The sequence below is a fragment of the Pongo abelii genome, chromosome 5 (genome assembly GCF_028885655.2).
Source record: "Pongo abelii isolate AG06213 chromosome 5, NHGRI_mPonAbe1-v2.0_pri, whole genome shotgun sequence".
Classification (NCBI taxonomy): domain Eukaryota; kingdom Metazoa; phylum Chordata; class Mammalia; order Primates; family Hominidae; genus Pongo; species Pongo abelii.
Genome location: NC_071990.2, coordinates 20,417,197 through 20,433,260, shown reverse-complemented (window position 1 = coordinate 20,433,260; position 16,064 = coordinate 20,417,197). Strand labels below are relative to the sequence as shown.

Sequence of the window (16,064 nt, the reverse complement as noted above, 5' to 3'; positions counted from 1 at the left end):
CTGATCATAAAAAAGACAGGGCTTAGATGGCCTGCACAGAGCACTACCAAGAGTAGGGGGAGTGGATCCCAGTTCTGGGGTGCCATGGGGCGGTCAGGCATTCCAAAGTTAATCCAGCTATGAGAAATCAGTTGCTTTTAAAATGTATATCATATTTTAAAATTTAAATATGTACTATATATAGAAGAGGCAAACATGATATCCTCTTCTACCCTTTCTTCAAGGTCTAGTTTGGTGGTTCTCAGCTGGGGGTGATTTTGCTTCCCGGGGACATTTGACAGTGTGAAGATAATTTTGATTGTTGTTAACTAGGGGTGCTAGTGGCGTCTAAGTGGGTGGAGGCCAGGGATCCTGCTAAACTTGCTACAATGCACAGGAGAGCCCTCCACCACTGTTAACTGCCCACAAAGTATCACCACGAAGAAGTATCTGACCAAAATGTTAAGAGTGCTGAAGTCTTGTTCTAGTTTAAAAGTTCCTAAAGCCTCCTTTGTCCCCTCCGTCAAGTTTGGATGCCTAAGAAACGTCACTGCTATTTTCTTATGGTCTTCATTGCCCTTTCTTTTCTCAGTTATTGAAGAAAATGTGTCATCTCCCCCGTCTCCAGATGAACTCCTCGAGGGCCAGAAGGACATCTTAGTAGCCTCTGAAACTCCCAGAGTATCAGGAAGTGCATTCTGCACAAAAGCGGGTGTTCAGTAAGAGCCTGTCCAATAGTTTTCCCTGAAGGAGGTAAAAATGCCGAGGGTTCAGATTTGACAAGTACTCAAGAGTTCCTACCACGGGGAGTGGCGGGGGGAGGCAACTAAGGAACACAAAGTACATTTCCTATAAACACTATCTCATTTAATCCTTCCAGCCAGTGAAGGAGAGAGGATCACTATTTTAGGTAACTACAGCTCATGGATGTAATTTATAAAAGGTCACACACGGTAATTGGCAGAGCGTGTTTCTGGAGCCAGGTCTTCAAGTCCACACGCCTTCCATACCACACCACTGTGTCACGCATGGATTTCCAAAGCTGAAAACCTTGCCTCCTAGAGACTATTCCCAGAATTGGGATGTCTGAGATGCTAACAAGGAAAACAGCAACAAGAAAGGTGGGAAACTACGTTATTAGTGTGATCGTCACAAGTTCTGCTACCCAACATAGTGACAAAATTAGCCAACAAAAGGGGTACTGCAAATTGGGTTTAAACACAAGTAACATATTAAAAGTCAGTTATAGAGATACTTAGAATTTACATGGCTCTTTCCTAGACAGGAATATTCAAAGACTCAATATGTTTAAACTGTAGGATGCTAGAGCTTAAGAAAATAAATGCAAGATTTTTTTTTTTAATCAGAGAAATCAGAGAGCATAGGAAATCATGGCAAAAAGAGCTATCTTGGTTCAGGACAGGACTATGTGACCTTTCTGGATGTACAGTACTTTCCAGCTGGCTCTTTGCTTTGTGAGGTTGCAAACTGTGGGCTTTCTCACAGCAGCTAGGAGACGGGGTAAAGCGTGTAATAAATAACATCTGATGGCTCGTCTCTGCGAGCCCTGACAGTATCGATCCCCAAAAATCAACCTGATGAATTTGTCTCGTTTTCATATTACAGAGGAAGAAGTGAAAATGATGAAAGGTTTTTGTGGCACCATGTTAAATTTCTTTTATTTGTAAGCTAGGGACACCAGGTCTTGGCCTGCTATTGTTCATCAAGACTTCCACTATAACCTCTATGCCAAAGTCCCATTTCCAGTGCTCAGCCTCAGCCCCTCAGAAAACGGTATGGCCCACGGAGTCACTCACAACCACCCCACCCATTCTAACTAATCATGCCTTCCACACAGTGCACACCCCAGACAGAGGAGAAGCTTGGCCTCACCCATTCTTCCAGCCCCTGGAGTTAAATATTTGGGAGTCAAAGGTCTTGTATTTCTTTTCTCCCTTAACCTGCCCTTCACTTCCACCTGCCTTTTCACACCATCATTGTTGCCATCCTGCTTTCAGACTCATCAACTCAATAGCACCAGTACTCTAAATGGTGTGCTCTGGTCCTCGTATTCACATTTCTGGCTCTGTCCACTTGGTTACCTGTGTTTCGGGCAGGTCCAGACCAGACAGAATGAAAAGCCTTCCTACTGTTAAGGCAGAAAAACCACTCAGGGGTACCCAGCTGGTGCTTGTGCTGGTGCCTGGCATGTAGCCACTGAGCCCACTTTGACCTCCTGAGCTTGGATTCTCAACCACTTGAGAATCCAAGAAACCACTTCTTGTTTCACATCTTTTAAATTTTGGGTGACTCATCTTTGTATGGTTTGCCTGGGCTACAGCCTGGGAGTCCACAAGTTTTGGAACCATAAGAGCAGGCATGAGGCTTGGGGCACTGGGGTTTTTCCAACCGAGGAAGAGCCGAGATGAGCATTATGTGAATGGATGCGGCAGAAGGCTCCTGCCTTCACCTGGACAATCTAGTTTCAATAACTTTTCCCTGTGCTCAACTAGCAGTGCTTCCAGAATGTTTCATCAGATCTTAGGGCTTCTCTGACTGAGGACAGGGATGGAGTCTAGGAATCTGAATCTGAAACAAGTGCTACAGGCAATCAGGTAAACTTGAAAACTGGATTATTTCTTTTTGACAGGTATCTTGGGTTTTTACTACTGAATACAATGCCACAGACCACAGAGGATAAATACTAGGAATAAGCTGAGACTGTGTAGCCAGGCTCCTTGGGTTTAATTTCAGTTGCCCCACTTATTAATGGGGCCCAGAGCCAGGCCATTAACCCCTGGCTGTCTGTTTCCCTGTGTAGAACAAGGATGATAATAATACCCACTTCATAGGTTGTTATGTGGATAATGTGCTAATGCGAGTAAAGCACTTAGTTTAGTGCCCTCGATACATGCGGGCACTCGATAAACATTAGCTATTATTATCCCATAGACTAGAGACTGCTGAGTGGCAGCCCTTAAGCCAAATCTGGCCTAGAGACCTATTTTGTTTGGCCTGCGCAATTTCCTTTTAAATTCAGCCAACATTTTAAAACTGGTAGATTTCTGGCATTTTGAGAAGGTTGAAGACCTGGCAAAACACAGGGCCTGCCATCCCCTCTGGCAGCCACTGCCTGTGACCACGTCCCAAGGCCCCCTTTTGATAGTACGTTTCTTCTTTATTCGTGAACAATCCCAACACCACTCAAACTTCCCACCCCCAATTTACTCCCTGCCCAGCCCTTGTAGGAAGGCAACTCCAATTCCAGATCAGTTTTGCCAACACATCCAACCTTCGGTCCTGTTATCTCCCCATACTGACGACTCTAGTCCAAATGCTGCCTCCTGACGCCAATCTTTCTGCCTGCCTGCCTTTGACTTATGTCTCCCTGCCAGGAAGGGCCTCCCCAGTCTTCCCTTTCCACCGAGCCCAGTGGTTCCAACTGAGCACATTAAAAAAAAAAAAAAAAAAAAAAAACCCATGTCTTAATCTAACCCCCAGACATTCTGATTAGTCTGGGTGGGGCCTAAGTATCAGTATTTTTAAAAAGGGCCCTGGGAGATTCAAATGTGTGCCCTAATGTGCTCCAAGATTGACAACCATGGCAGCCATGGCCTCCCCATCTCACGGCCCAGCTGGAGTCTGGTGACTCTCACCTGTTCCTCTGGCACTTTCTGTCGACACCACACAACTGAGGACTAGATGAGTCTTGTTTTCTCCCTACCGCCTGTTTAGTCTTGCTTGCAGATCAACTTGTGTTTAAAGCTTGTCTCCTCAACAGACTGTAAACTCAAGAGTGGGCGGATCACACCTCATACTTCTTTTGTATCCCCAACAGGACTAATGGGGTGCCAAGCACATGGAAGGTGTCTAATGAAAATGCCTCTTCTCAGGTAGCTGAGCCTATAATGTAGTGGGCACTGCAGGGACCACATGATGAAAAAGCAAGCCAGACCGATTTCTTGGAGCTTACAGGTTTGGAGGAGGAGTAAGTCATGAACATGCAAGATTAGGCTACGAGGCAGACCATGAGGTGCTACAGGAAAGAAGCAGTAACCCAAGGGAAGGGAGAGGCCCAAGCCCCTGGGAAACTGGGGGAGGCTGTGCCTATGCCTTCCCTTGATGTGGGCCTCAATGGGCCAGTGGGAGGAGGGCAACAAAAGGAGTAAGGTGAAGAGGGAGAAGCTACGAGCAAACACACCAGAGGGAAACCTGCGGTGCCTGCAGCACCACACCGTTGCAGCAGCCGAGTGCAGAGGAATGGGAAGCAAGACCGAAAAGGCAAGATTTCACCATCCCTTGATGCCAGGAAAAGGAGGTAATTAATTTGTAAGTCCGGGAAGCAGCCACTGAAGGTGGCAAGTCTGCTTCCTTCTAAGAGCCAGGCAGAGGGCAAGGCGAAGGGGAAGGGGTAGGAATAGATGTAACATAAAAAAGGAGGGGTGAGGAGATAAGAAGGGAAAAGGGAGGCCTAGAGGCAGGTTCCATTGCCTCTGGAGAGCAAGACAACCCCCCGCTCTGCCTCGATATACACACACTGGCAGGGGCTCCGAGTCTGGCAGGGCCCAGCAGCTCAGACACCCTGATTCTTGCCATTCAGTCTTAAGCCATGGTTTACTGTACGGGATTGAAATTATGTTATTAAGTGTCATTCATGCTAGTAGTGCCACTTTATTAACACATTTAATCACAGAAATAAAGGTTTTATTCATGACAGTATCACTACTGATAGTACTACTACAAGAAGCTTATTCTTCAGTTCTTTTTCCCAAGTCAATGGGCAGCTTATAAAGAAATACAAAGACCCTAGACCCTAAAGACTGCATTAGGTGAGAGCCATTCCACGGTTTACTTCTCCTTTCCATCATCACCATTTTTAGAGAGGTGCAATGGGGTGAAATGAACACTAAGGGCTAGTTAAGAAAATAGATCAGGCTGGGAACAGTGGCTCACGCCTATAATCCCAGCACTTTGTGAGGCCGAGGAGGGCGTATCACCTGAGGTCAGGAGTTCGAGACCAGCCTGACCAACATGGTGAAACCCCGTCTCTACTAAAAATACAAAAAAAATTAGCTGGGTTTGGTGGCACACACCTGTAATCCCAGTTACGGGGGAGGCTGAGGCAGGAGAATTGCCTGAACCCAGGAGGCAGAGGTTGCGGTGAGCCAAGATTGCACCATTGCATTTCAGCCTGGGCAACAGAACAAGACTTGGTCTCAAAACAAAACCAAAACCAAAAACAAACCAAGAAAATAGATCACAAAAGGACAGCCCATGAGATGGCTGTGGAAGGAAGGGCAATTATACCATGTTTCTGCTTAACACATAATCCTTCCTACGTGCCAGACACTGGTCTAAGCACTTTACAAAAAAGAACTCATTGCAACTTCCTAACCCCATAAGGTAGGTACTATCATTGCTCCCAATTTACAGACGAGGAAATGAAAACATACAGGCCAAGTTTCTTGCCCAAAGTCACAGGGCTAGTGAGCAGAGCCAGAACAAGAACACAGGCACTCTGGCTCCAGGCTAAGTGGCCTGACCTTATACTCAGCTGCCCCTCACTATGCCTTTTAGGACAGGGTGCAGGTTATAAACACATAAGCCTCCTTCTCTCCAAGGGACTGCCAGATGCAGAAGGGCACACAGGAGATAGTGTGGGCCTCAGGGATGCTGCTGTGGTTACGTATCAGAAATGGAGCCCCCAAAGCATCAGAAATGGGGAAGAGCAGAGTGGAACGAAATATACAGACCCTGAGTTCACTGCCCATCATTCTGAGTCCAGAGCTACCACCCTTCAGGATCATAAAAACTAGAGCAGAGAGAAGCTCTCCTCAGCAGAAAATCAAGAGGCATTCAAATCCTCCACTCTCTAAGACAAACTCTACTTGCCAAAAAACTTTCCAGAGGAAATCAGCTTCACTGATCGCTACTCTCATCAGTGGGTACTTAATGCTCACTGGCTGTTAGACCGTATCTACACTGGGCACCTTTCTGGTTTGTGGATTACAGATAAGCCATATATCGCTGCCCCTAACGAGTCAGTGCACTACAGCCACGTTAGATTATGTTTCACTTTCAGGCCTCAGGGCTTGAAGCAATTCTATTTTTAAGCTTTCTCAGTTCCAAAAACGAAAAGAAGGCATTTTAAGGAAATTAGCTTTGGCTAAAGGAATGACAATTTCCTCTTAAAGAGTTAACTGATTAGCCACTTTGATAAACCAGAAATCTTGGAGCCAACCACAAAGGAAGAACACCTTGTTCAATGTTATTGGGCAAGGGCTGGGGACCTCTGAAAGCATGACAGTCACTCAGGATGTGGGTGGCCCAGGACAAAACTCCGTTACTACCAGAGGGGCACTGTGTGTCCTTCTCCCCAAGAAAGTCTCAAAAATCCTTTTAGATTCTATTCTCTATGAAGCATGTGTCACTTTTTGAGCAACAGAATTGATATAACCACAGAAGACAAATTTGCAAATATCAAATAAATCTTTAAAAACATTACTATCACGTTTTGAAGAGTCATTCTTTCCTTTTTAAAATAATTCCCTTTCATTTAACATCCAAAGTAGCCTTGCTTATTTTGTATCTTTGGGAATAAGTCATTACCCCCGCAGCCAACTGTTTAAAGGACACTTCTTTATGTGCACATTTTTAAAAAAGGTAACCACTCCTGAAGGAAATCTAAAATGTGTTCTACACACCCCAATTTTCCCATATAGGTTTCATGAGACACAGTTAACCTTCTCGTGGTGAATGAGGCTTCTAAGAATTCAAGAGTCTCCAGTTTCGGTTTTGGCTTTGCCACTAGCAAAGACCTGTGACCTTGGGCAAGTAATTTGACAGCACTGGGCCTGAATTTCTTCACCTGCAACGTGAAGGGGATTGGACAGATGAGGACTCTTGTGCCTTACACTTCTCAAATGTTATGATTCCAAGACCAGTATAAATGCCAACTATTGCCCATGCCAACCTAGAATATCGTTCTCAGGGACTGTCAAGTTCTAAGAATGTTGTCTAGACCATACAAATGGCCCCAGAGAGTTGGGCTACGGTAATAGAAAGCAGACTAAAGTCAATTATTTTTTATTCTTTTTATCCCCTTTCTATTCCATCAGCTGCCAATTCTCACTGCTTTCTACCTCGAGCTGACATAAACCCCTGCCTTAGTTTACAAAGCTAAGTGGGGGCCTGCATCACTAAGATTCTTCATCAAAGCAAAGTGCATCTGACTTTGTGATACAATCTGGCAACCAGTGGCCTTTATCACTTCTCCTTCAAAGTTATATTGCATTGGATAGGAGAGTATTTGAGGGCAAAAATTATATTTTTTAAAAGTTATATTGTAGACAAATATGGTGGCCATAAGACTGACCCCCAGTTAAGGTTGGGGAAAGAATGTACATTCCTTGAATTCCAAAAACACATTGCTTTTACAGGAGAGGGTTTGAAACAAGTGTGAACAGAATATAAACCAATTTCCCTCTTACTGAAATAGAAACTCGGTATGTTATCCCTCTATAATAATCCCCACTCTGTAAGTTTCCGGTCCCCAAAGGCAGTTGTTGCTTTTTAGTACCTTCTGTGGTATAAGTTTTCCTTGTGAAAGATACGTTTTCCTCGTCACTTTCTGAAGCCAAAGAGAGGGCCAGTGTAGGAAGAAGGAGACACTATTAGTGGTTTCCTATATTTACTGCTTTCCCAGTTATCTTCCATTGTTAAGTCCCATGAAAAATGATTAGTAGAAAAAATGCTTTTTAGCAATCGTAAATAGTCTCTGAAACATTATTTTTAAACTGCCAACAAGAATGAAAATACGCATTAAACCACGTACTTAGTACCTCAAGGAATTCAGGGAAGATTCCCCTTTTTAAAAAACAAAATTGTGAAATCTACCTTCTTTACCTTGCTTTCACCACCTTTTACCTTGCTTTCACCACCTTTCAGGTGGCTTCATGGGAATCTATCAGGGACCTGGTGAGCATAGGCAACTGATTTTCACTCATCCTAGTTAAAGCTGTTAGTAGGAAGTAGATGATTAAAAGGGAATTGAAGTTGGCTAGCTTGGGAAAGTGGATGTAAACTGGTCCTACAAATGGAATATTTGTAAAATCAGGTTAAGTTAGGAAAACCAGCCAGAAAATTAACTATGAGTACTTGAAGCTATTTGCCAAATGGGTCCAAATCCCTAGGAAAGAGGTTAAAGGTATGGATGATATATCTTTGCAGATGGCATTAAAGACAGAAGAGTTAAAGGAAAACTACTGCTTTATATATTTCTGAGAAACCACAATAAAAGCTTTCACCCCGTCTTTCAATCTCCAGGTAATGTTATTTATGCACGTCTAGGCTTAGAGTATTATTTTGTTTTCAAGTTAGCTTTACACAGTACAACATTAATCTCAGAATCCACTCTTCCAAGTAATACACAAGGTGGCGATTTATAGAAAAAGAAAAAATCCTTTCCTGTTCACAAGGTGGAGTTCTTCAGCTCACAGTGCCATATTTAAGGGTGCTTTGTTTCAGAGGATGATTAGAGTCACGCCCTTGGTACTGATTATAGTGGAGCTACTTGTACTGCCCAAGTCTGGGCACTGCATTATATTAAAACTTCCATTTTGGGCTATGTAGTGACTAAAAATTGTCTCCCAGCTTAAACTTGGCATCAACCATATATCTCAGCAGAAGCAAGATTATTGAGTATAGAACCACAGGAACCCAGCACTTTTCTTTTTATAATTGTACAGGAAGAGAGACCCTGCTGAAATAGCACCTATGGTTCCTCCATTCTTAGATGAAAATTTCAAGCATTGAGGGCTCTTTCCCAAAGTATAATCAGTAGGTTGCTATGACTGTGACAGGACATAGTCTCTTACATTATTAAATCCCAAATTTTCTAGAATAAAATAATTTCAGCTTCTTTTTAGAAGCAGCAGCAGAAAATGATGAAGGCTTGTCTGCTCCATTGAGTAGCACTTCTGACTATGGTTTCTCTGGAGTTCTTACATTTCCAATATTCACCAACTAAGATGGAATTTATCTAATGCATGTCTCTGACATGGTGAAGACTGAGAGTTCAGGTCTAACAAAAGCCGCTAAGCATAAACTGCACCCAAAAGTTGGCAGGTCTGTGGAATCATGGACAGAGTAGAACTCAGGCAAAAAAGTGAGGATGATGTGGCCTTAACTTGTCACAATTCAAGGCATATGCTTGGCAGTTCAACATCACTATCTCTATATAGGCGTGTCTTACTGAAATGTCCCTATTTTACCCCTAGGATGGCCATGTTTTATATATTTAAAAGCCCAAATTAATTGGGCATAAATAATTAATTACAGATCACTTAAAGACTTTTAACAGTTCTGTTCATATATGTAAACAAAGGGACAATGTGTACCTGGCCTTACACTATTTCACTAAGTCAGAAAAAAATTAACATTTGTATAATAAATATGAATTGTATTGGGTGTCTACTTTTTGCCAGGCACTGTGCTAAATAGTTCACATGCATTATCATATTTAACTCTTCAAAAGAACCTTAAAGGTGACACTGTTATTGTCCCTATGTTACAGAGGAAGAAACTGAGTTGAGAGATTAAGTTATTTGCTAATGAACATACAATTTGTAAATAATAGATGCTTTACAGCTGGTAAGGTAGTACTCATATTTTTACCCCCATTGAAAAAAAGGTGAAGAAGTTGCTTCTGGTTAAGTCCTTAGATATTCTTGAGACAGAACTTGGGATCAGAACCAGATAGGTCTGCAACTCTGGCCACCTGAAGACTTTTCAACCTCCTCTTGGACACAGAGTATTTAGGTGGTCTTTGTTCAGCCAATCACTTAGCTTTCCCCATCCTGTCGTTCCTGCTTAGGGAAAGAGTATCAACAAAATTCAAAATTCGAAGACTTACATGGAAGTCTAATATAATTTCGATAAGAAAAACAATAAATCAAACTTTATATTCAGTGCTTAGGACTTTGTATGCATTGACTAGATAAATTTCCTACACTCTCCCAGAAGAAACAGCTCCTTTTTTGAGACGGAGTCTCGCTCTGCCGCCAGGCTGGAGTGCAGTGTCGGGATCTCAGCTCACTGCAACCTCTGCTTCCCAGGGTCAAGCGATTTTCCTGCCTCAGCCTCCTGAGTAGCTGGGATTACAGGCGCGCACCACCACGCCCAGCTAATTTTTGTATTTTTAGTAGAGACGGAGTTTCACCATGTTGGCCAGGATGGTCTGGATCTCTTGACCTCGTGACCCGCCCCCTCGGCTTCCCAAAGTACCGGATTACAGGCATGAGCCACAGCGCCCGGCCAGAAGAAATAGCTCTTAAAAGTGTAGATAACCGGCCGGGCGTGGTGGCTCACGCCTGTAATCCCAGCTACTCAGGAGGCTGAGGCAGGAGAATGCTTGAACTCGGGAGGCGGAGGTTGCAGTGAGCCGAGATCGTGCCATTGCACTGCAGCCTGGGCGACAGACTTAGACTCCGTCTCAAAAAAAAAAAAAAAAAAAATGTAGATAACCAATGATTCAGCATACATTGCAATCTTATATAAAAAATGCTTCTGAATATGTATATGAGTAACATTTATATTCCTGTAATGAAAAACCTTTTGTGTGCACATAAACTCAAAAGGATATTATTATTCCTGGAATAATAATTTCATGTCAAGGAGAATAAAGTTTTGAAATAACTTGGAAGATGGTGAGGGTAATTTAGTATACTTTAAATACTTAAATACAATGAACTAGATATAATAAACTTGGCTTGAAAGATAGTCTTAGGGACCTGGCCCAACAAACACTGTTAAAATTTTTTAAAAAGCAACTTGAGGCTCTCATAATTTCCCATTATCAAAACTATCCCCTGTAAATCTGTGAATCTAATCCAAGAAGTATGTCAATAGCTGGTTGTTTAAGGTTAGGTTTATGAAATAGTAACAGAACCGTGCAGGGGTCAAATATGCTTAAAATATGTCCAAACATGCTTAGGTCAAGTCAGTAAGAGTATCTGAAGCTAATAAAAGCATGGAATATCCTTGTGACTGAAAACCCAGCACACCGGATACTGTTATGTGTAAGCAGGTACCGTGCTCCGTTTCCCCCCTGCTGGCAGACCCTAGTCACTAAAAAACGATGAGCTTCTTTGACTAAGACTACATCACACATGCCCAGCAAGTATCTCTGGGCTTGGAAAGCAGTTAAGACCGAACCCGGGGAGAAATTGGGAACAGGAAAGAAATAAAAAACGCCTCATTATTCCCAAACCCATCCCATTTCCCAAAGTGCTGCCTATGTGCTGACTTTCTTAAAGACTCCCGCAAAATCTTGATTCTCCAAAAATTAAACCCATTTGGAGCTGAGACAAGGTGAGGTCCACGCCTGGTATGATCAGGCTACCATGGATCTAACTGAGTCTGGTTCGATTCTAGCCCCGTGGAGGCCAAGCCTCACCACGAGGGTGAAGACCCGGAGGCATGGAGGAAGGGAATGAAGGAGAGAAAAGGAGAAAGGGGAGACCTCCGGGCCACACTTCTTTCTAGTACCAACAAAAAGAGAAGCCGCATACTGACCTAAATCATCTCTCAAAGGCGCTTTATAAATTACAGGGACAAAGGGAGGGGGTGGCGGGTGGCCTGGGAATCCTACAGACACCCTACCCTCTGACCCGCCCCCCTCCCCCTCCAGCACAAGGGAAGGAAGACAGAAAACAGAGCTCAACTCGGCCATTGGCGAGAAGCCCCCTCCGGTTTTCTATCGCCCATCCATCCGCCCCCTAGAAAAAAAATCCACGTAAACACCATACCCACCCCCTGGGGCAGACACTCCTGCCCCGAGGTTCCTAGAACCGGAGGCCGGGGCATTTACTTAGTTAGATTTTTCTTGCTTACTCATTTCCCTCGAGCACCCAACCCCCCGTTCCCACTCCAAAACCCCGCTCAACCGCCTACCCTCACCGCTTCAGCCCCCAACAGAATCCGGTGCCCCCGCGGCGTCGGCGGCCCCCGAGCCGTCCCGGTCACTAACCTGCTGCTGTAAGGGCATTTCCGAAACCAGCCTGGCTCCGGGGGGAGGTGGGGGGCCGGCTGGAGAGGGGGCCCGGAGGGCCGAACAGACCGGCGGCGCAGGGCGAGGGCGGGCGCCGGTGGGGGGGTGGGGAGAGGAGAGGGAGGGTGGCGGTGCAGGGGGCGGGTGCGAGGGCGCCGGGACCGTCCCAGGCCAGGGAGCCGGCGAGCAGGAGGAAGTGGGTGCCCCCCTCTCCCCCTCCAGCGCCCCCTCCCGCCGCCGCCTCCTCCCCAGTCACAGGCGCGTCCTGCGCGCACGTGTGCGAAACGTCACCGGCGGGTCCCGGAGAGAGGGACAGACCCAGGCGGCGGGACGGGAACCCGGCTGCCCCCGCCCTCCGTCGCCGGGGGGCGGAGAGGGGGACAGGGCGGGGAAGGAAGGGGCAAGGGGAGAGGCGGGTCAAGGGCAGGCCCGGGGCCCGGCGAGGAAGGCCTGGGCGCTCGGGCCACGCGGGCGCCGCCGCTGCCACTGCCAGGATGCGCCCAGGCCGGAGCGCCAGCCCGCGAGCCCCTCACCCCAGACAGCCCACGCCCCAGTCCGCACCCGGCTTCCAGCCCCACCTCCCCCACGCCCGACTCCACTCCACCTCCCCCAGCCCCTTTGTTGCCGGGAGTTACAGATCCTAAAATGTGTCAAGCGCAGCCCCGCCGATACCCTGCGCTCCGAGCACGCCGCAGGGACCCCCGGCCGCCAACGAGCCTCCAAGGCCGACTGGGGGCTAATACCCCAACAGTCCCCCGGTTTCAACCCCTCAGAGCCCCCCACACCCCAGTTCACTACTCCCTCCCCCACCCCCTTCTCCATCCGGGGCGTGACCCCTTCCTACGCCCGAGAAAGAGGAAGCTTCGAGTTGGAGGGGAAGGGAGAGTGGGGGTAGGGAAAAGTGCAGGAAAAGAAGGGGGGGCCGCGAAAAGTTTTGGAGTGTTTGATGTGGTTCGCGCCAAGGCGATCCCCGCCGCCCCGCGCGCCTGGCCGAGCCCCCCGACCCTCCTGGCGCCGGGGAGAGCACTCAGGTCTAACAATGAACCCTCGTTGGAGGGGCAGCCCCCGAGGCCCACGATGCTCGGCCCAGTGCTCTCCCCGAGCGGCCCGCAGCGCGCCCACGACCCCGCGCGGTGCGAGCCCACCTCCCGCCGGGGCTGGGGAGGGTGGGGAGGGAGGGTATTACCGGAGGGCCGCCGCCGCCGCCGCTGCCGCCGCGTCCCAGCGCTGGTGGCTGCTGCAGCAGCCCGGCTCTGCTGGAGGGTCCGTGCGGCGTGGTGTAGAGGAGGCTGCCGGCGGTCTGCTCCGCGCCGGGGGCACTGGGGAGGAGGGGGCCGGCGGCTACGGCGCCGCTTTGGAGGGAGGAGGAACAGGAGGTGGTGGAAGTGTTCGTGGTGAGGATCTGGATGTATGCGCCCGGGGCGGCGGCAGCGGCGGTGGCGGCGGCGAAGCCGGGGCTGGCTAGCAGTGCCCTTTTGTCCATGGAGGCTGCAGCGGCGGCGGCGACGACAGCCGCCCCCTCCCCACCCCCGGCGGTCACCAGGTACTGCTCCAGAGCGGGCTGGATCCCCTTTCTCATCTCTCGCTCCTGCTCTTTTTAGTGTTATGGTATATTAATGTATTGTTTTCAATTTCTTTATTATTTGCAGTCGGAGTTTCCAAGTCTCTCCTCCTTCTCTCCTCCCCGCCCGGCGCTTCCGAGCCCCCTCTCTCTCTTTTCTCTTTATTTTTCCGCACCGCACAGGCCCCGGGGGCCAAAAATAATCGGGGCTCTGGAGAGAGGAGGGTCCCGGCCGCACGAATATCGGGCCCCAAGCGGGGATGGAGGCGTCGGGGGCGGCCGATGCAACGGATTGCGAGGCGGCAGCGGCAGCCCGGGTGCTGCGGCCGGCAGCTGAAAAATGGCTCCAGGAAGCTGCTGCTGACAATGAATGAAGGGATACGGTTTACGCGCCAAGGTCCTCCCGCGAAACTCGGATTTCCCGCCGGCTTTTCAAACCATATTTGCATATCCCCGCCCCTCAAGCCGCCGAGGACCGTTCCCACAGCCCATTGGGCCTCTATCGCCTTACTTCAGTCCCAATCATGGAGCAGGGCCGCGACTTGCTGTTTTCCATTGGCTGCCGTGCATCATGGTTACCGGGGCGACAGGGACCCTATTTGCATAGGTCTCGTTGATTGGCTGGCAGAAGAGCAGTTTTTTAGGGGGTGGGGCAAAGACTTTCCTTCTCTCCCACGGAAGACCACGCCTGGCCTAGGCTCCGCCCCTGTCCCCGCCCGCCCGCCGGGCCGGCGCTACTGACCTGGACAGGGACTCCGCGCCCCGCAGACTCAGTGTAGATCTAGTCTAGAGCGCAAGTTTCGCTTTTGGAAATTGTCAAGGTGACTAAGGGAACACTCTCTTTCCTTTGACCAGTCAGTGCAATATACGAACAGCAGCAGGAGATTCTTCCAGATACGTGCCAAAGGCAAGTTGGACCATGCGGACGATGCCTGGCAGGTGGAAAAGGAGCCCTTTAAATCGTGGGCTTCTCCCTTCCTGAAATCCAACCAATGACGCGGCGAGAGCTGATCCCGAGGCCGGGGCTGATAGACAGAAGCATGTGGGCAGACAGAATCGTGGGGGCAGAAGGTTCAGCAGACGGGATTGCGGGCACCAGTTAATATTTTAGATCATTCCCGGTACTTTCATTATTAGCCTGGATAGGGGTAAAGTACAAATTAACTCTTTTGTCTTACAACGAATATTGGTTTGAGTCCAGCAGACATTCCCTCTGGCCCAGAAACACCCAGGGCAGTTAATCAGGGCTAACCTAGAACTGATCTGCGGGTTTCTAATCCGCCAAGCAGTAATCCGAAAAAGTACACGCTTCCCACGATGACGTCGTGCCCCCAACGAACGCTGGCACGCCCGGGCATCAGCACTTTATATCTTCAGTTTTGCAGGAAGTTCTCTGACTGGAAGCCAACACAACGACTCAAACCTATCCCAAAGTATTTTTAAAATAGTGTCTTTTTTAAAAAAGTAAACTAGAAATTGTCATCAGAAAAATATAAAATGATTTGTCAAACTGACTCCTGAATTTGTTCAAGTATTCATGGGTCTTAAAATTAAAGCTTGCTCCTGAGACTGAGCAGGAAAAAAGACCCCTGCAGGAATGTGGGGAAAGTTATGTATGTAGAGACTAGATCATAATTTATAGTTATGTGCAAAACAGCTGCCGAACTGGTGCTCATAGGTGATGAGGATTGCAACACCTTAAGCCCTTTCACAAGATTTTTATTACAATTATTAATTTCCCAAAACTCTTACTCAGAGTGCTATGAAACACCTGACAAGATGTGTCAGATCAGGCTAGGACTCCTTAATATTTTAGCCTTGTTACCTTTTCTGAAACAGATGAGTTAAAAGTTCCATTAAACCTTACACCAGGCTCAGGAATATTTTAGTCTTGCATTCAGGCTAGTTGAGGATCCATAGCCCTAAACATTTGTCGACACTGGTAGAAGTGACACTATCTTTATTTTTTGAGACAGAGTCTCGCTGTTGTTGCCCAGGCTGGAGTGCCATGGCACGATCTCAGCTCACTGCAACCTCTGCCTCCCGGGTTCAAGCGATTCTTCTGCCTCAGCTTCCTGAGTAGCTGGGACTACAGGTGTGTGTCACCATGCCCAGCTAATTTTTGTATTTTTAGTAAAGACAGGGTTTCATCATGTTGGCCAGGCTGGTCTTGAACTCCTGACCCTAAGAGATCCACCTCCCTTGGCCTCCCAAAGTGCTGGGATTACAGGCATGAGCCACTGTGTCCGGCCAGAAGTGACACTATCTTTAGGGCAGATTAAGTGGTACTCAAAGGGCATGAGCTAGAAGTGTAATGTACCAGCAACTTCCCTGCTCTTGTTCCATCAATGTTGCTTTCCTCTATGGATATACCTGTGGAGGAAACTAGTACTGTCACTACTTGGATATTACCATCTGCAGAGCATCACTGGCAGCTTGCATTTGGTGGCAGTAGTGGGGGTTGTGAGAGAGGAG

General features: G+C 47.6%; 2 protein-coding genes across 4 annotated transcripts in view; one reads left to right on the top strand and one right to left on the bottom strand.

Annotated features, from left to right (window-relative positions):
• E2F3 (E2F transcription factor 3) overlaps nucleotides 1-13,683 on the bottom strand; it is a 91,463-nt gene extending 77,780 nt beyond the window's left edge. For 2 of the 3 annotated variants that reach the window (XM_054557267.2, XM_063725374.1), the window contains exon 1: nucleotides 13,215-13,683. In XM_054557267.2, the coding sequence (XP_054413242.1) occupies nucleotides 13,215-13,607 (393 nt within the window). In that variant the 5' untranslated portion in view covers nucleotides 13,608-13,683. Of the gene's footprint in view, nucleotides 1-12,007; nucleotides 12,249-13,214 lie in introns of those variants that run through there. The other variant, XM_063725375.1, reaches the window with a different exon arrangement.
• Nucleotides 4,114-15,099, top strand: LOC134761628 (uncharacterized). Its single transcript, XM_063725281.1, has 4 exons — nucleotides 4,114-4,297; nucleotides 5,887-6,038; nucleotides 11,853-12,015; nucleotides 13,678-15,099. The coding sequence occupies exons 1-4, from the start codon at nucleotides 4,114-4,116 to the stop codon at nucleotides 14,328-14,330; spliced, it is 1,152 nt and encodes a 383-aa protein (XP_063581351.1). The 3' UTR covers nucleotides 14,331-15,099.
• Nucleotides 15,100-16,064: the final 965 nt, after the last annotated feature.